At 42.7% G+C, this 20,527-nt stretch overlaps 1 protein-coding gene across 3 annotated transcripts in view; it reads left to right on the forward strand.

Moving 5' to 3' along the window:
• The window catches only part of RIMS1 (regulating synaptic membrane exocytosis 1), a 492,040-nt gene extending 482,508 nt beyond the window's left edge, over nucleotides 1-9,532 (forward strand). For all 3 annotated transcript variants that reach the window (XM_077811609.1, XM_077811610.1, XM_077811611.1), the window contains 4 exons: nucleotides 2,064-2,176; nucleotides 6,664-6,765; nucleotides 8,809-8,948; nucleotides 9,314-9,532. In XM_077811609.1, coding sequence (XP_077667735.1) covers nucleotides 2,064-2,176; nucleotides 6,664-6,765; nucleotides 8,809-8,948; nucleotides 9,314-9,532 — 574 coding nt within the window. The remainder of the gene's footprint in view (nucleotides 1-2,063; nucleotides 2,177-6,663; nucleotides 6,766-8,808; nucleotides 8,949-9,313) is intronic.
• The last annotated feature ends 10,995 nt before the right edge of the window (nucleotides 9,533-20,527 follow it).

The following is a 20,527-nucleotide window of genomic DNA, read 5'->3' on the forward strand; positions in this document are numbered from 1 at the left end:
AATGCCACACAGGTTTGCTGCATCCACTCCTTTGTCTCCATCTATGTAGGTGCAGATGCACGAAACATGAGTGGTGTTGCAATCCTGAGGGCTAGGTCACAATGGTACTTGGTTTGGGTGCATTTCACAGACTTTATTCAAATTCATGGTTTCCGTGACCACCATGATGTCCAGGACAAAATTGTAGCCTCAGTTACAAGAAACTGAAAGCAGGGTCTTATAATTAGATATGTTGGGCAACCATAATTTCCAGCCAGGGCCTAGCCCCACAGATAGTGATAATATAAAGCCTAGCAAACAAAACCAAAAACTGCAATTGTGTTAAATGACCTGGCTTTGGTACATTTCTGTGGCACTGCTTCCCACAAACATAACTTAAAAAAGAAAACGTCCCAAAATATTTGTACATTGGACAGACAGGTGCAAGACCAATTGACTGCAAGTAACAAAGATTAGCAATTCCAGACAGTGATTGGAAACATATTTCCCTTGGAAATATTTGTGATTTTTTACATAGTGGATACAGTGAGAGGGGAATGCTGGGATTGTGGGCATCACAGGCATTTTCTGTTTGCCTTTGGGATTTGAGAAGAGCACTGTTCTCCCCAGTCTGAGCCTGACCTTAATGGAATATGGAGGGGAAAAGATCCAGCATCTTTCACAAGTACTACAGTCATTTAAAACAAAACTAAAAACCACAGCATACCACGACGACAAAGATAGCTATTTTCTCATTAATAGGTCAGCGATCAGAATGTATCTTAAACCTCTCTCACATCCTGCATGGCCTAGAGGAGTCGGGTGATGTGTGCTCATTCAAATCCTAGGTCCCAGATTTGGGCCCTAATCTCTTATTAGATCTTAGTGTCTGTTTTCCCTGTTTGAAAACTTTCAGAGAAGGTGAACTATGGTACTAGTGGCTTAAAGCAGGAGTGATACAAGAATGTTATTACAAACCTTAGCGTTCTTTAGTTTGCTTTTTTTGTTTGTTAATTGTAATACTTTAATTTTTAAATAACTGGAATCCGGTAGAAAATTGTTAACATCAACAGGTGACAGGATGTTAGATGCAGAACATTTCATGATCATTTGACACTTCACTCCATTTAAAAATGTCTCCATTGTACTAATCCCCTTGAAATGCAGCACTTAACACATAAATGAACTACAACTGGGTGAAATTTTTCATCCAAAACTTCTTTCAGCAAAAATGCCGATTCCACAATACTGAAACCTTTTACAAATTCATGTTGATGTTGCTGAATTGTTTGTTTAAAAAAAAATCCAAAAAATTGAAACATTTAGTTTCATCATTTACTAAACAAAATTTTTCAATTTCAGTATGAAACAACTTTTCATTTAAAAAATTTCCTTTTCATTTTAATTTTAATAGTTTCAAAAAGGTCAAAATGAAACATGAAATGAACTTTTTTAAAAAACTTTTTAATTCACTGAAATTTTTCATTTTGGGCTGACCTGAAACAATTTTTTTACTTTTTGAAATTGCCAACAAATCAAAAATCCATTATTCACCCAGTTCAAATGTGAACTACATTCGGTGCCCTGGGGATTATGACCTTTGCCACACTTCAGTTCTAGCTGAGTAGGGGTGGGGTAGAGAAATAGCCACTTTTCCATGGAAGTGGGGTGAAAAGGCTATTGGTCTTGCCACAGCTACATCCCAGTGAAGAGATGGTCTTGCTACAACTATCCCCCACTGTACATGGCCATCCACAAGCCCACAGACATTGCTGCCTATACCCTTTTAATTGCACCTGTGGAGCAAGGTCCTGCTGTCACAGTCAGGGTCATCGGGAATGTTGGTCAGGCTCTTTATTGCTGTAGTAAAACGCAAAGATGGCAAGTTGTTTGGGTGAACAAAGCTACTTCCCTGTGAGATGGTTTCAGTGTACCTATTCTGGGGTTCTGGTTTTGCAGTACAGTTTGCAGTTACATTCCCTGAGGCTGTGTATTGTGCATGAGGAGCACTTCCATGTTAATTATTATGAGCAAGTATAAATTAATGTTGTATTTACACGTACTCATGTTTTGTATTTCTGTAGCCTAATATTCCCTGGAGTGCGGCTGGGTGCTGACAGTCAGTTTAGTGATTTCCTTGATGGACTTGGACCTGCACAGTTAGTAGGTCGACAGACACTAGCAACCCCTGCTATGGGTAAGAATAATTTGTTCTCATGTATAAGACAAATGCTATCCCATTGACCAAAGTGGAGTTCAGGTGGCCAGAATTTAGCTCATGGGCTACCAAAGAGTTCTGCCAAATGGCCTTCCTCCTCTTTAACACAAAGGTGCTGCGTCAGAGGCAGTGCTAGCCCATTGGCGGGCCTAAGCAGGAATATTTTGGAGGCCTGCCAACAGGGTGAGTGGGGGGCAAAGGGGGCAATTGCCCAGGGGCCTGGGTGATTTAAAAGGGCTCCTGGGTGCGCACGGGGTGGTACCGGCAGCAGCAAAGGCAGCCGGGCGGGCATGTGGAAGCCCTGGCTGTGCCAGAAGACCACGCCCAGAAGCACAGCTGGCAGCAGCTCACCCAAATCTCAGGCGGACCTTTCTAGGGTCCCACTAACTCTTCTGCCCTGGGCAGAGCCATCCCTAGGGTACAGCGAATCAGGGTGACCACTCCAGGCCCCGCGCTTTGGGGGGCCCCGCGGGCTGGCACGATTGGCCAGCACAGTCAGTCCCAGAAGTGACCAGTCGGTCCTGGAAGTGACGGATTCGTCACTTCTGCCCCAGGCCCTGCACCCCCTGGGAACAGCCGTGGCTCTGGGGCCCGGAATTGCTGTCAGCGGGCCTAGACCTCCCACATAACACATAATAAACAGCAAATAGGGGCCCCCTTGAGCTGCTTGGGGCCCTAAGCAATTGTTTAGTCTGCTTATGCCTAGCACCAGCTCTGCTGTCCATAAACACAACTGATACTCTGTTTCATCCAAAATCAGACAAAGATAGAGCATTTCATGCTGGGACCTGTAATGTCCACAGAGCTCACTTCCGTATCAAAGATGGTGGCTGCAATCTGTTCCTTTCTATGCAGAATAATTATGGTCCTTGGCTCCTGGCAAATTGCTAGTTAGCTTTTGCACATGATTGCCACTGATTATGGAGCCAATAATGGAATCTGACCCAGATTTAGCTATTTGAAAGATAATCCAAAAATTTGAAACTCTACTGCATATTTGCAACAAGGCTGACAACCAGTTTACAAATGATGCCATTAGATTGTTGCTGTTGGAACAGATTAAAATTTAAAGTCTAATTTCCAGCAGCCTCTCAAAGGCTAGCTATGGTTTTCTCAGTAATCCGAAGCATCTGAGAATCCCCTGGAGTACCAAGCGCTACAGGCTCGCCCCTGACACATCCACTCCACACTCCCTGCATGGACACTTATGGGGAGCCTGCACAGGGCCATTTATGATGGCTTTATGCTCTGCCTGCAGGGGAGAAATTCTTCCCCAGGCACTTGCAGGCTGTTTACGGTACATGTACACCACCACAGTAGTGTGTAAAGACAGGAGCAGGGGCAAAATCCCTTCAGTCTGCATTTGAGTGATTCGGTGACATATTTTGTGGGGCCGTGCGTTGAGGATGAAGAAGAAATAACCCTTGACATCTCCACTAGCCTAATCACGCTATGCACGTTAAAAATCACAGATAGCAAGTGCTTTGGCTGAGCAGTCTTAAGCACTGCAGGAACTCAGGTTCAGGAGGCTACTCAACTACTACTGAGGAGAAGTAGGGAACCAGGAGGAAAAATGGGAGGGGATCGTCTCTTTTTTGCAGCTCATGAGCTGTACAAAAGAAGGAGAAGTCTTGAGCTGCTGTATAAATCCAAAATTAATTATTTTTTGCAATAGGAGTTATCGGGCTATAAGCTTATTGAGCATGAAGCCTGTACAATGTTATAAGGCCTGTTAAAATATATCAGATTTCCTTCTTACAGGAAATAAGAAGCATCTGGGTTCTTCTGTTGTCCATTTTAAAATCAGGGTGATTCCAGTAGTGAATCCAGGTGCTAGTTTACATTCGCCTCACTTTTTGCTTAAAAGTTGTTTTCCTCCCTAGACCTCTTCCAACAGGGCTCCTAAGTGATAACAATTTATTTCCATCTATTGGAGCCTTTATTTCTATAGGCTGAGGGAAGGCGTTGGGCTACAAAATTCACTCAATCTTTCTGCCTAACACTTTCTCTTCAAGGGCTTATATCTACTGGATAGTTGTCTCTGCTGGTTTGAAAATGTCTGTGTTGTGGCACCCCCTGCTGACTGCCAGTAGCATAGACTGGATTTGAATATACAGGCTTACAGCATTGAAAGGTAGCCCAAGAGCACGGTTTATGGAATTTTCTCTAAACTATTTGTAGCCCAGTATAGAGCTGTGTTTGTTGAAGCAAATTTTTGATAGATAACAAACCATCCCTGCTTGGCTTGTCATATCACGAATACTAGAGTAGTCCAAAGCACTGTGCTATAATATTCTGATAGTGGAACAAGTGTGCTAAGGTCTCCTTTTCAGTTACATTTGAACAACAATGCTTTTATCATTAAGAATACAGCAAATTTTGTAGCTCAGGTTTATTCACTATTCTTTGCTTAGAAACATGGACCTACATGTCAGACATCATAAGGTCAGGGTCCTGCACAGGTGGGAATTCCATTTGCTTCCACAGTTACCACAACTGGGCATGTCCAATGAGGTATTTGAGCACCCAGACAGCCAGTTAGGTGACTATCTACCCATTGGCATGATCAGTCTTGGCGACTTTTTTTTATGCAGCCCTGAACTTCTCATGGTTTGAAAATCAGACCCATAATTACTAAGGCCCAAACACACAAAGGGACTTAGGTATTGCAACACTCAGTGTCACAAAGTCTAACTTGTAGGTGCCTAGCTGCCCAATAGAATCCATAAACCTTGGATTAGGTGCCTTGTCTCCCTCTGCACTGAGTGGTTACAAATAGGTGACTCAGAATGGGGTCATCAAAACCCATCACGCTAGGCAGGGAGTCACCTAAGCTAGCCAATGGCAGATGCAAAGAAGAGGGATGTGTCCTAAGCTCCACCCCTCTCAGGGAGTTAGGCACCTAACTCTATTTGGGATCCACACCTGGAAACCCTCTCCTGGAGTCAGGTGCCTCAGCCACTTCTTGCAAGAACAGCAGTGGTACATTGCCTAACTGCAGCAAGAGCCACCCTTCTGGTGGTGGTGAGGGCACTCACCTGGGATGTGGCAGACCTTGGATCAATTAACCCTTTGCCTGAGGAGAAGGGATTTGAACGTAGCTTTCCCACTCTCAGAGGAGCGCCCTAACAATTGCTCAAGAGTGTCATCCTCACTTCGTCTCTGGCTCAATGCATATTTACATATTTATATACTGGCCTCATAATGGCCTCAACCAGAGAGACTGAGAGAGACCAGCATCAGTGTGTCTCACTCTCCAGGGGACAGGGCACGCAACTCCTCCTCCCTCCAGCCCATTTTATGCGTAGTTAGGCATGCTCTGAGAATGCCTAGCATATTAAGCCCCACAGCACCTCGTCTGAGCCCCATTTGAGGATCCCACTTTTAGCTTAGGTATCAGGCACTTGGCACCTAGACTGATGTGCACATGTCTGATGGCAGAAATTTAGGCACTAAGGGGACTTGTGAAAATGCAGACACTGAAGGATTTTAGGCAACTCGAGGACTAGGAAGCAGCTTAGCAGGGGGTTAGATGATTTCAGTGGCACCTAAATATTTGGACTTAGGCACATAACGTGGAAGTTAGGCACCTAAGTTCTTTTGTGGATCTGCACTTAAGTGTCTTTTTTTCATTTACAGTCTTTCTTTCCAAGTCAGAGCAGAACTTGGACCCCAAAACGGCAGATGTTCTTGTCTGCAGCTATAGCCCGAGTTGTCATTTGCCTGAACATTCAGAACTGAGGAAGCAACTTGGAAATCTTGTTCTCTTAATATTCTGGCAGTTTGTTCAAGGTGCTGTTCAGGAAGGGAACTGTCACCCTCTTGCCCTCATTAAAAAACTTTCGTAAAAAAAAAATTGTGAGCCTCAGAGAAGTTAGTTGTTGGCTAGACAGTCTGCAGTCTACTTGTCTGGCTTTCTTCTTTCTAAAGGACAGACCTGCAAGGTTTGCAGCCACACACTTACCTAGTAAAAACAACGAGGAGTCCTTGTAGCACCTTAGAGACTAACAAATTTATCTGGGCATAAGCTTTCATGGGCTAAAACCCACTTCCTCAGATGTATGGAGTGAAAAATACAGTAAGCAGAATATATATCATAGCACATGAAAAGACGGGAGTTGCCTTACCAAGTGGGGCGTCAGTGCTAACGAGGCCAATTCAATTAAGGTGGAAGTGGGCTATTCTCAACAGTTGACAAGAAGAGGTGAACACTTACCTTGTGCTCCTTCCATCTCTTTGTGTATCCACCTGGTGTCTCTCCTCTTATACTTGGATCAAAGACTCTTTGAGGAAGAGACCATCAATGGGATACAAATCCCTGACTGGAGACTCCAGATGCTACCACAGTACAATAATAATAATGATAATCAAAATAATTGCCTGAGTGAAGACAATTGACTGTGGTGAGGTCTGCACTGAGCTGACCCAGATAATGGAATAAGCTTTTTCTTCTCCTTTCCTTTCAGGTGATATTCAGATTGGAATGGTGGATAAAAAAGGCCAGTTAGAAGTAGAAGTCATTAGAGCCCGAGGCCTCACGCAAAAACCTGGGTCCAAATCTACCCCAGGTGAGGAAAACTGCAAATGATGAAGGACAGGAGAATACAAAATATGCAGTAAAGCATGGACCAGAGATCTCGAAAGAGACCTTCTCAGCTCTTTGTAGCAGTCACTACATTTACATGTATTCATTTTCTTTTTCAATAGAGATGTGTTTAAGGGTATGTCTACACTACCCGCTGGATCGGCAAGCAGCGATCGATCCAGCGAGGATCGATTTATCGCGTCTAATCTAGATGCGATAAATCGACTCCCGAGCGCTCTCCTGTCGACTCCTGTACTCCACTGCCACGAGAGGCGCAGGTGGAGTCGACGGGGGAGCGGCAGCAGTCGACTCACCGCGGTGAAGACACCATGGTAAGTCGATCTAAGTACGCCGACTTCAGCTACATTATTCACATAGCTGAAGTTGCGTAACTTAGATTGATCCCCCACTAGTGCAGACCAGGGCTTAGAAATACCTACTGTGCCCACATTCAATTCCTCCCTCTGCACACCATTTAATTTCAAGGAGTGCTCCCCTCACAAGAGCAAAATCAACATTTCTGAGGCTGAAAAATCCTTGCTAGAAGGAATGTCTGCAAGGGGTGTTCAGATTAGATTTTTATTGGTAAATGTTGATAAATGTCGATTTCACGGTAGACACACAAACCAACAAAAAATCCATCAGTAATAATCACAATTTACAGATAGGCAAAGTAAGAAAAATGTTGCTTCTAACTTATTAGACTTTACTTTCAGGATATTTATTTTGTATATTATTACATGTGATACTGACAATTTGTATTGTAATGGTTTAAAGCTTTAACTTTTTGAATCTCAATGTCTATTGTAATTAGGTAATTATCATCTGATTCCTGCCCCCATAATTTTCTGCAACTGTGAAACTTTACATTGATAACAATTGGGAAAAAATGCTTACAACACATCATTTTTCACAACTGTGAACATTTACATTGATATAAATTGGGAAAAGGGCTTAAAAATAAACCGATATTATCCATCAAAATTATTAAAATAATCAAAATCTAGTTACATTTCACCATGGACCTGGTGATGCATATGGAGTCCCTTACATTATTATTTATGCATTTGTTTATTTTCATCTACAAAAGAGAAAGAGTAGTTGAAAGGGAATAGCAAGCAAGCAAAGTGGTGGAAACTGAGTACTGTGATCTTCAGTGATATGGCAGTGTTTTGAATAAGTCAGCAAGCGGTACCAGTGCCTGTGAGCTCAAACATGTGAGCTTACCGAGAATAAATGAAATTATTGTTATAATAAAAATCTCCTTATTTTAAGGCATTTTTGCTGGAAAACATTTTTGTTTTCCAGGACAAACACTGTTTATCATAATAATTAGAATATAGGTTTCAGATTAACATTTTGCTGAGATGTTACTTTAAAACTATTTGAGACACGAAGTAAACGAGGAACAACTGCCTTTTTATATGAATGTTTTCAGGAATGACTGTGTTCCATTTTTAAACACCCAGTTCATTGAAATGTCATTGGGAATGGCATATTTTGAAATGGCTTTGAACTCCTAACACATGGAACAATCAAACTGTCTATCAGTGACAACATATTCTTATTAATAATATCCAGTTCATGGAACACATCAGTTAAAAAAATCATACTTTACCAGATAAATGTAAGACATGCGTTACTAATAATAACTTATGCAGTGTTGTTGTAGCCATGTTGGTCCCAGGATATTAAAGAGAAAAGGTGTGTGAAGTAATATCTTTTATTGGACCAAGCTTGTCTCTCTCACCAACATAAATTGGCCGAATACAAAATATTGCCTCTCTCACTTTGTCTCTCTGATAATACTTTTAATTAAAAACTAGTAAATATTTAATTGACTTTTCATCATCTAATTTGTTTGCTTACTGTTGAAAATTCAACTCAGTTTGGCCAATGAAAGTGGTTACGTTCACTTTTCTTTCTAGTCAGTTTCCATTCATTGTTCTTGTCCTCCACCCCAATGGTGCAATACTGTGAAATGCTTAAGTCCAAACATAAAATTGGTGGTGTTGGATTTTTGCAGCTCCCTATGTCAAAGTGTACCTGTTGGAAAATGGAGCCTGTGTAGCCAAGAAAAAGACAAGAATTGCACGGAAAACACTTGATCCTTTGTACCAACAGACACTGGTTTTTGATGAAAGTCCACAGGGTAAAGTCCTTCAGGTCAGTAATTACTTAATCTTGGTTTAGGCCCTGATTTGGTAAAGCACTTGACTGTTCACTTAACTGTAAGATTGTGAGTAGTCCCAACCCACATAAACACTTAATTTCAGAAATATCAGTTAATATATCTGAGTGGTTTGTAACGTCATGAGACTCCCAAAATGTACCTATGTAGCTTTATTATTTATTAGAAGTTTTTCTCTGTTGCTTTCTATGGCCCTAACCCTATCCTACCATCAGGCCCCTTCTCTTCTCCTTTGAAAAAATACTCACCGTACTCATGCAGGTAGGGAGTTGCTGCATGAATGAACATATAAGTGTATATTCTTTGGACAGTTTTAAATCTGTATTTTATGTCCTTACAGGTGATAGTTTGGGGAGACTATGGCCGAATGGATCACAAATGCTTCATGGGTGTTGCACAGATCCTTCTGGAGGAACTTGATCTGTCCAGTGTAGTAATAGGATGGTATAAATTATTTCCACCCTCATCACTAGTGGATCCAACCTTGACTCCCCTGACCCGCAGGGCTTCCCAGTCATCTCTGGAAAGTTCAACTGGGCCTCCCTGCATTAGATCATAGTGAACTTATAGCAGATGCTGTCTAATAAAAATGTTACCACCCAGGATAACAATCAGAATCAGATTCTTATATGATCAAAAGCATTGTTGGAGAGAGACAATCACTTCTGTTTTTGCCTGTAGTAGTTATCCAAAAATATGTCTGAATTATTTGTTAAAAGATGGCTTAAATAAACAGAACAAAATAGTATATCAAATACAGTAAGTCAGTCTACTAGCGACAGTCACTGATGCTTATTACAATTTTTAAAAAGAGCGCGACCTTTAGATTAGAATAAAATGAAAAAACAAAACAAAACTGGAAGCTCTCACTCTGTTAAGTGTTGTATTTTTTCACATTTTGACAGAGCCCACAAGCAGTGTTAACTTCCTGGTGTTTCAGCAGTTTTTCTGTACTTGTTACTTCCACTAGTTTTTTGCTGTGTGATTCTGCCAGTTTTGTAAAAGTCCTCACAATGCTAACAGAGACCCTTCCTTTCGTTTTCTAAACTAAACAAAAAAGGGCTGAAGTATATCTCTGTAAGTATCCCTTCAAGTGTTCAGCAGCCAGAATTACCATACATGATGCCACTAAGGTTCTCATTGTTTCTTAGTTCTGGTTCTTCCAGGTCTATCAGGTGACAACCCAGAACAAATGACCAATCAAGATTATTTCATTAACAACAACAACTAAGTCACAGTGCTAGTTTTTCTTTGTAAAAAGCAAATATGTTTGCATTATATATAATGTTTTCTATGTTTTATGATGTTTTGCATGGAAGAGTTTTGAAGAAATCTATCTGCAGCTAATGCTGGGGACTGATAAAAGCAGCTTTAGTCTTCATTTTGACACTGAAAATATTACTGGCAATGCAGTTTTCTTCCTAGACTCAGAGAGGAAATATTTACGTTCATGTGTATAAATGTATATTTGACTTCCCAAAATGTTGACCAGGAATGGGGTTGAGCATATGACACTTTCAGCTGTACCCAGGCTTCTCTGATATGTGTCACTTTAGACACACGTCTGCCCTGGATAGAGCATGGTATGAGTTGTTCAGTATTTCACTGGAAATTCCAGTTGAAATATTCTGCACTTACTAATGTTTTTATCAAATTTTAGTTTACATTTCTTTGAGATTGATGCAAGCACAAAGCTTGATTTTTTAACGCAAGATACCTTACTTTTTTGGTAAAAAAAAAAAATCAAATTTCAATCTGCATTTTATTCATTTGAGTTATTCTTGGCCTTGAAATTCCATGTGATTTACTGTAAATGTGCTAAAAACTGCAGACTCTTCTGGTTCAATGATATGGTTTCCCTCCTTTTACAGGCCATTCAATTTTGTGATCACACCAATAGGGCAGCATGACTTGGAACTGTTCAAAGCTGCATGCACGTTTTGTAAAAAGAAGCAAAAAGGTTATTTAATAATGTATGTTAGTTCCACATAGGCCAGCTTGTATGTTGCATGTACTTGTACAGTTTGCTCGTAATTACTATACTGAAGTAACCAAGAAATCTAAGCCATCCATTTTTCTTATAGACATTTTGCAGGTTTTAGCCAGGCAAGGTCTGTTAGTCTGGTGCTAAATGTCTATAGATGGACTTTATTTTTTACCCTATGGAAAACGTGATGTAGTATGGACCAAATTCCTTCTAATAAATATTTTGGTGTAGATTCCTCCTGTGGGGCTGTAACACATGTAGAAACTCTGTGCACACTAGGTTTGAAATCATAGACATACTGCCTGCACCAGGTGAACTATTTATTATTATTTAACATGCCGGAACTATTCTGCCCTAGGGTTCCCTAGGGCACAGATTGATTACTGCTCGACCTGCTGAGCAGGAAGAACTGAAGCACTGGTGCACTACTACGAGATTCTGCTCTGTCTTAGTGACCAAAAATCAACTAATTATAATTCGGTAGTATCTTTCTATTTTGACCACTTGTCTTAACACTCCCCTGTGCTTTTAAATGAACTCCCAACTCATGTTATGTAAACATGTTTAATAAAATTTCCTTTTCATGTCCAGAATAGTCGTTGTGTTCGGTATGTTCTAAGGTTCAGATGCGACTCCTCTCGCTACCGAATTGAATGAGATGTGTCATAGAAGTGAGCAAACAAGTAGTCCTTTTAACGGATGTAGAAGCACGTGCTCACGGTAGCGTCAAGTCTAGACCTGGGGTAAGTGGGTGCAAGTCATGTGATTTCAATGATGTTGCATTCCCTTCCACAAAGGAGGGGGCCAAATTGTGCTCTCATTTATATTCATGCAATCATATTGAAGACATTGGACCAAACTGAGACTTGGTGTAAGCAGATGCAACTCATTTGATTTCAGTGAGGTTACATCTGCTTATACTAGGTTGGATCTTGGTCCAGTGGAGTTGCACAGAAGTTGGTCCCAGGTCTGTATTTGGTGTAAAAAATGTTATTTAGGTACAAAGGGCAAATTCGGCTCTCTTGCAGTCATTTAAATCCAGAATAGTACCATTGTTGTTGACACCAATAAATGTATTATGGATAACTATTTATGCCAGTGTAGCTGAGAGCAGAATTTGGAACTAAATGTTGTTATTAGAGAAGCAAAGATGGTGTACTGCGTTTGATTTTAGTTCTCCTTATACTCCAGATATCGTTTAGCATAATTTAGAAATAGCCTAAAGACTATTGCATCACTTTGAACACATACATTTATTGCCTTGTTTAAATGAATACATAACTAAGCTTCAGCAAAATGAATTATTAAAATGATAACTATTCACAAAAAAGAATTTTATGTTTCTACTTCTGTGGGGGGAGAATGAGCTGTGAAATACAGAGGGCATTATGATACCGTAAAACCTTCTCAAGTTAGGTGAATGAATGTTTCATGACTTCCATGGCTTTGGATATTGCATCCAAAAACTCGGATCTTTTTCTTACCCATCCTCAGGAATAAATTAAACAAAATTGTTTAGTATTCCTGATCCCCTCTATAACACAGAAAAGGTACCAGCAATATTTTAACATTTAAACCTTATTTTCAAGCACAGTGTATCTAATGAACAAGTAACACATGTAGGAAGCATTCGGGAGAGAAGTGACTTTTTAACCCCACTAGATGGTAGAATGTGTGAAGCCAGATGAGACAGGAGTTGCTCCCGCTCTTCTGCTGCTGTAGCCTTTTGAATTGCTCACTGTTGAGTGGTGGGACTTTAGCATCACAGGTAAGTCACTCCTCGCTTGTCTCCTCACCCTACTACTTTTCCCCAGAGGGGAGGACACGGTATCACTTTACAGATTATGAAAAGAAAAGGAGTACTAGTGGCACCTTAGAGACTAACCAATTTATTTGAGCATAAGCTGTAGCTCACGAAAGCTTATGCTCAAATAAATTGGTTAGTCTCTAAGATGCCACAAGTCCTCCCTTTCTTTTTGCGAACACAGACTAACACGGCTGCTTATCTGAAACCTTTACAGATAATGTACATCATAAAAGTAAAGCTACTAAAAATCATAATCACTAAGTTTAAGCATACAACCTGACATTCACTTTCCTCACGATAAGAGTTTATTCAACTTTATATTGAAATCCCTTTATAATTTACTGCCTTATTACAGAAGAAAAGCTGCTGGCCTATGTGGCATAGTGCTGGGACCTTAAGAACGGCTGAAGGCAGATCAGTAAAATGGGCTGCACATTTAACAGCCTCTTCTCCTTGTAAGGCACAAGAAACTTATATTTGCATTGCCCACTCTGACTAATCAGTTACAGCACCTGAATGAAAGCCTGAAAACTGAGTGCTGTATATCCAAACTAAACTAGAAGAATTTTAAATGGATAAAATCCTCAACACCTGTTCACAAATGTTATGTATATACCAAGGGTTTATTTATATCCTGAAACATTACATTTGATTGAGACTTCCATTCCATCACAGCCATTTCTGTTTTTCATTAGCTCCTTTAAGAAGTAGTAGCTAACCCACCTCTGGCAAGAAGACTGTAGGCCACCTTTGCCTCTCTTAGAACTATTGATTCAATGTGTTTAAGTCCCATAATGCATCTGAGCTGTCCTCCAGTGTTATACCAGTATAATACTTAGGATATAGTGGAAAGCAGAATTGTTAAAGATGCATTTCCTCAACTCATCCTATGGTTTATCCAGACCATCTCTGGAGGTATCTGGCAGGAAACTAAACAATAGCTCTTGTTAAGAAGAAGATAATACCAACATTCTTGACAATTATCCCCTCACAATTTTTTTTAAAAAGTACTGATCTGTACAGTCACCCGGTCAGTGCATTTGCTTAAACAGTCACTACATGACAGACCATGAGTACTTTGGAGTATTCACAGTCTGAAATATGTTATCTGTTCTATATGGAAAACACACACCAGAGTAAATATTTTCTAGGCTTTATTGTTGATCAGAACAATACATCTCAATGGGACTCTCACAAGAATTCAAAATATAAGGATCCATCTCAAGGGTATCCCTTAGAAGTATTTTCGCCAGTTTGTTTCTTGGCCTTGTTTGATGGGCAGATACCTCCAGGATCACACCATTGGAACAGTCCTATCTGGAAAAGGATCTATAGGATTACCAGCCACCCAGTAACTTTTTGGCTGATATCTGAATTGTGGTTCACCTGAAATGAGTTATCTCAAAAGTCTGACAAAGTTCTATAGCCATACACCAAGAAAGCTGCTCTGTGCATGGTCTACAACAAGCTGTTTCTTAATTCTTCCCTATACAACCCACAGGTAATTGTTTTATGTGCCTCTCTTGGAAGTGTGTCTAAGTTCTCACATGCCTGATAAAGTGCAGCAACAAAGTCCACAGTGGCTCCTGTGATAAAAACATCATACCTGGGACAGAGAGAAAAGATAGTCCAGTGGGTAGGGTACTAGCCTAGAACTGAGAACACTGGGGTTCCTTTTCCTGCTCTAGAACAGACTTCCTATATGACCGTGGGCAAGTCACTTAGGGCCAGACCTTTAAAAGTCTTTAGGCGCCCAACTCCCATCTTTTCAATCTGGACCTCTCTCTTTGTGCCTCCGTTCTCCATCTGTAAAATGGGGATAATAGCACTTCCTACCTCAGTGGGGTGTTCTGAAGATCAATACAGTAACGACTGGGCGATCCTCGGATACTATGGTAATGACCGTGTAAGTAGGTCGATAGTAACAGAGCTTATTCCTGGGGTTCACAGTATTTCTCCAGTGCCTAAGAAATATCTTGCAGTGATGTGTTTAATGTGGAGGAATGCCACTGAAGTCCCACTCCAGAAAAATAAACTTGACCTCCCATGATTTGTTGGCTCTTTCTCATCAATACCTGGTGCCACCAAAGTAGTATTTAATACTGAAGGTATAGCATTGCCACGTATTGTGCCCTCCAGGAAGGTCAAAGCAACTACAGACGTTAACAGTACCACCATTTCCAGCTGCATGTACCAAAATTTTTGCACCACTTTACCACCGATCAGTACCGTCTGTTCTGACTTACCAGCCTGTTCCCTTATGTTGGTGGCAAGGGGGTCTTTTGAAATGCAACGGTATGTTACAGAAAAATGCGTTGACTAGCACCCAACCACAGAAGAGCATGGAATCAATCCATATATCACACATTTCATATAGTTACACTCGGGTCCTAGCTAAGCCCTCAGTGTTTAAAGGACTCCTGTCAGCTAATTTAATCCAAACGTTCAGTGTTCACAAAATAAAGTTTTATGGGATTTGGAACCAGAGGGCAAATAAAAGGAACCCAAATGCTGTAATTGTTTAATCATGATTTTTAAACCAATCGTACGACCGGGGCTGGGAGGGCTGCCTCATAATGTTTGAATGCTTGAGCTTGGCAATACTGTAGCTGCCAATGTGCCAGAAGGTCTCTGGCCAGTGGGAGTGGATCAGGAGTTAGAGTGAGTCCCAAATGCCCCTCTACCACCAGGAGGGGAGGCAGTGTACATTGGGCCCCAGTTTAACAAAGCATTTAAGTACACGCTTAAGTCCATCTTCATGGAGCAATCCATTTATTTATTGTGCTTAGCTAAGTCTGTGGGACTTAAGTTTGTGCTTAAACTGAAATACCTGCTTAGGTACTTCCCTGACTTAAGGCTGCACTGTTGACTTGGACCCCAGACAGGAGGTCCCAGTACCTGGAGAAGCAGGCATGAATCCTAGAGTGGCTCTGTGGTGTGACTGGAAGAAGGTAGACTTCTGGAAAGATGCAAGGTCTGCTGAAACTCAGTGTGGGTAGGAAGGAAGTCAGGGAGGTTACTGGGACAATGATGTACTTGCTGACTTTAGGGGAAAACAGGAGAAAAGGGATAGATCATAAATTTATTTAGCTCCCATCCTTTGATTTAGAAACCTGAAAACAAGAATAGTGGCTATTATTTGGCCAACTCCTGCAGCCCTTGCTCAGGCCAAACTCCCACTGAAAGAAATCAGTGTTTTCCTGAGAGTAAATAAAACAAAAAGCTCCCAGATTTGGCCCAATATTATCAACTTAATATTAGAAATCCAATATACAGAACAAGAAAGCAACCCAGTGCCTAACTTTTAGGTGCCTAGATGATCACAGGAACAACATTGCAATCCACAAAGCCAAGTTACGTGTATAGGCTCCCTATGCACTGAATGGTGAGAGACAGGTGCCTAAGAGTGCAATCCACAAAAGCTGATGGGAGATTCCAATGTGCTAAGACCCGTCCCTTTCTTAGCGCTAGGTGCCTAGCTCTTCTCTAGTGATCCTTAACTCCTTATAGCTGGAGTGGCTGCACTCCAGACCAAATGTTGTGATGCCTCCATTATAACTTTGAGCCCAGTGGTTAGACCACTAACATGGGCGAACCAGGTTCAAGTACCTGCTGACAGTGAGAAAGGCTTTGAACCGGGGTCTCCTCTTCCTTGGGATGGTGCTCTGCCCACTGAGCCACAGGCTAGTCTTATGTAGTGCACCCTCAGTCTCTCCTGGTGAAGCTGTGCCACTGTGGATACATAAAGAGGGACAGGGCTAGAGAGAGAGAGAAAATGAGTGTGTAGTACAGTGGTTAGGGCACCCACGTAGGGGGCAGAAGACCCTGGGTCAAGTTCCCCTGCTCCCTTCACTCTCTCTTTATCCATCCAGCAGGAGAGATGCAGGGAACCTTATGTCAGGATCAGGGGCGGCTCTACCAATTTTGCCAACCCAAGCAGTCGCCGCCAAATTGCTACCGCCACAAGAGCGGCAGAGGGACACAGACTGCCACCCCATTCTGAATGCCGCCCCAAGCACCTGCTTGGAAAGCTGGTGCCTGGAGCCGGCCCGGGTCAGGATACCCCCTAGCTCAATGGTCATCACAGTCCCCTGAGAAGTAGGAGATCGCTGTTCAAACTTTTCCTCACCGCTCTGCTAAGGAAGGGTGGATTTAAACCTGGGTCTCCCGTGGCGAACCGGGGAAGTCCCGGATGACTGGAAAAAGGCTAATGTAGTGCCAATCTTTAAAAAAGGGAAGAAGGAGGATCCTGGGAACTACAGGCCAGTCAGCCTCACCTCAGTCCCTGGAAAAATCATGGAGCAGGTCCTCAAAGAATCAATCCTGATGCACTTGCATGAGAGGAAAGTGATCAAGAACAGCCAGCATGGATTCACCAAGGGAAGGTCATGCCTGACTAATCTAATCGCCTTTTATGATGAGATTACTGGTTCTGTGGATGAAGGGAAAGCAGTGGATGTATTGTTTCTTGACTTTAGCAAAGCTTTTGACACGGTCTCCCACAGTATTCTTGTCAGCAAGTTAAGGAAGTATGGGCTGGATGAATGCACCATAAGGTGGGTAGAAAGCTGGCTAGATTGTCAGGCTCAACGGGTAGTGATCAATGGCTCCATGTCTAGTTGGCACCCGGTATCAAGTGGAGTGCCCCAAGGATCGGTCCTGGGGACAGTTTTGTTCAATATCTTCATAAATGATCTGGAGGATGGTGTGGATTGCACTCTCAGCAAATTTGCGGATGATACTAAACTGGTAGGAGTGGTAGATACGCTGGAGGGGAGGGATAGGATACAGAAGGACCTAGACAGATTGGAGGATTCGGCCAAAAGAAATCTGATGAGGTTCAATAAGGATAAGTGCAGGGTCCTGCACTTAGGATGGAAGAATCCAATGCACCGCTACAGACTAGGGACCGAATGGCTAGGCAGCAGTTCGGCGGAAAAGGACCTAGGGGTGACAGTGGACGAGAAGCTGGATATGAGTCAGCAGTGTGCCCTTGTTGCCAAGAAAGCCAATGGCATTTTGGGATGTATAAGTAGGGGCATAGCGAGCAGATCGAGGGACGTGATCGTTCCCCTCTATTCAACATTGGTGAGGCCTCATCTGGAGTACTGTGTCCAGTTTTGGGCCTCACACTACAAGAAGGATGTGGATAAATTGGAGAGAGTCCAGCGAAGGGCAACAAAAATGATTAGGGGTCTGGAACACATGACTTATGAGGAGAGGCTGAGGGAGCTGGGATTGTTTAGCCTGCAGAAGAGAAGAATGAGGGGGGATTTGATAGCTGCTTTCAACTACCTGAAAGGGGGTTCCAAAGAGGATGGCTCTAGACTGTTCTCAATGGTAGCAGATGACAGAACGAGGAGTAATGGTCTCAAGTTGCAGTGGGGGAGGTTTAGATTGGATATTAGGAAAAACTTTTTCATTAAGAGGGTGGTGAAACACTGGAATGCGTTACCTAGGGAGGTGGTAGAGTCTCCTTCCTTAGAGGTTTTTAAGGTCAGGCTTGACAAAGCCCTGGCTGGGATGATTTAACTGGGAATTGGTCCTGCTTCGAGCAGGACTAGATGACCTTCAGGGGTCCCTTCCAACCCTGATATTCTATGATTCTATTATTCTATTCCGGGTGATACTCTAACCACCGGGCTACAAGGCGGGTAGCAGCACCACTACCGCCTCCTCCTCTGGCTGGATTTTGAATGGGGCCAGATTCAGTAGGTTTGCTCAGAGAGCATGTTAGGCAGCCAAACAACCTGCTTTGTGAATCACTCTGGGGCTTAGGCAGGAGATGCCTAGAGGGAGGCAGCAGGGCACATGCCCAGAGGCATAACCATAGGTGCCTAGGGAATTCAGGTGCCTACAGGTTCAGCAATAGCTTTTGAATTGTAGTGGGGGATTTAGGAACCTAAAAACAGGACTTAGGTGCCTAAATCTGGGTTTAGGCACCTAAGTAGCTCTGTGAATTCCAGCCCTAGTGTTTTTCAACTGAATGTAAGGGACTGTTGTCCCCTTACTAAAACTCAGTGGGGCTGTTTTGGTTGGCTAGCTCCCAGTACCAAAAGTAAGGGGAAGGGTCAATGGGAAATCAGGACCCTGAGACTGACAGTCCCCAGGACCAATGGGGGGAATCCAATGCCCAGGTCAGCCTGATTGACAGGGCAGGCAAGCTAATCAGGGAGTCAGAAGGCCAGGGGGTCCCATCCTCTGTGTGAGTTGGAATTGCCGGGGTCAGACAAAGTGGGGCTGAGCTAAGGAGAGAGCAGGGGCCCAAGCTGGGCTGGGGAGCAGAGCTGGGCCAGATCCAGAGGGGCCAGAAAAGCAGCCCAGGAAGCAGGTCAGTGCTGGGAGCAGAGTCACAAAAGCAGCCTGCAGAGCAGACCTGTCCTGGGAGCAGAGCTGCAGCAACCAGAGTCAGAGGGGCCAGAGCAGCAGCAGCCGTGCTGAGGCAGAGTTGAGCTGGAGCTGGAGCAGTGAGCAGAGCAAGCAGGACTCTGGGCAGCAGGCCCAGTGCAGGGCTCTGCAGGCCAGACTTGGAGGGCAATTGTAACCTTGATGGGGCGGGGGCAATGCTGCGAAGAAGGGTCCTGCCCCCTAGAGCCTGAGGGCGTGTAGCCATCTCTAGAGCAAGTGTCTGACCCGCAGCATCCCTACAGCACAGCCAGGGCCTGAGATGTGTGAGGAACAGACTGAACTTCCCTGACATTCCAGAGATGCTGGTTGTGATGTTCCCGTGCCAGAGCGGGGTGATTTGTTTTCCTTTAACCTTTCCCATTTTTTCCTTCTTTTTTTAACTTGATTGCTGTTTCATAGAATCATAGAATATCAGAGTTGGAAGGGACCTCAGGAGGTCATCTAGTCCAACCCCCTGCTCAAAGCAGGACCAATCGCCAATTTTTGCCCCACATCCCTAAATGGCTCCCATGAGGATTGAACTCACAATCCTGGGTTTAGCGGGCCAATGCTCAAACCACCGAGCTATCCCCTGTTACACTGACCTTGCCAGTTGTTCTTATCCATCATAAAAAAGAGAAAGGGCAGAGGCCCATTTTAGTTTTCTTTGCAGGTCATCTTGAATAAGAGTTTAACTGCAGTCATGTCAGAATTCTTTGCTGTGGTATCTGTATAATCGTCCATCCTCTCAGTACATTAAGGCTTCTTCTTTAGATTGGTTATACCAATTCAAATTTTCCATAAGGCATGTCCCACGGTGTAAATCTCAGCAGAGAAGGAGAGGGAGGCAAACATTCCATGGTAGGGAGTAACTTTTCAGGGCCTAGCCTTCACCTTGCTTTGTTTTCTAGACCTTTATCCACTGCTTTGCAGTACTAAACTTAGCCTTGTTCTTCCATCAGCCAGTTGCCTGAAAAGTGTTTTCTGGATTGTATCTTTTGCCAGCGAAAACCAGTTCGGTGTGAGAACATTTAGGTTCCTTCAGAGTTTGACAGTAAATGGAAAAACATTAAGACCTTCTGAATACTTTTTCTCTCTGGAACTGACCTTCACTTTGTATGTGACCATTTAAAGGGCAGTAAGAAAGGATAGATTTTTTTTTTCTGTTCCAGAAAATTTGAGATACATAGTATATTACAAACAGATATGGGCATAGAGTATATAAAGAACCTCACACATGGCCAAATCCAAACATTTTCCCACAGTTTTCCTGCAGTCTCTATTCTGGCAACTTCCCATTAGCTTCAGAAAAAGTTTGACTTAGTAAAAACCTGAAGATTTTGCTCCTTATAAATATACTAAAATTAAAACTG

This window comes from Eretmochelys imbricata, chromosome 3 (genome assembly GCF_965152235.1).
Source record: "Eretmochelys imbricata isolate rEreImb1 chromosome 3, rEreImb1.hap1, whole genome shotgun sequence".
Lineage (NCBI taxonomy): Eukaryota > Metazoa > Chordata > Testudines > Cheloniidae > Eretmochelys > Eretmochelys imbricata.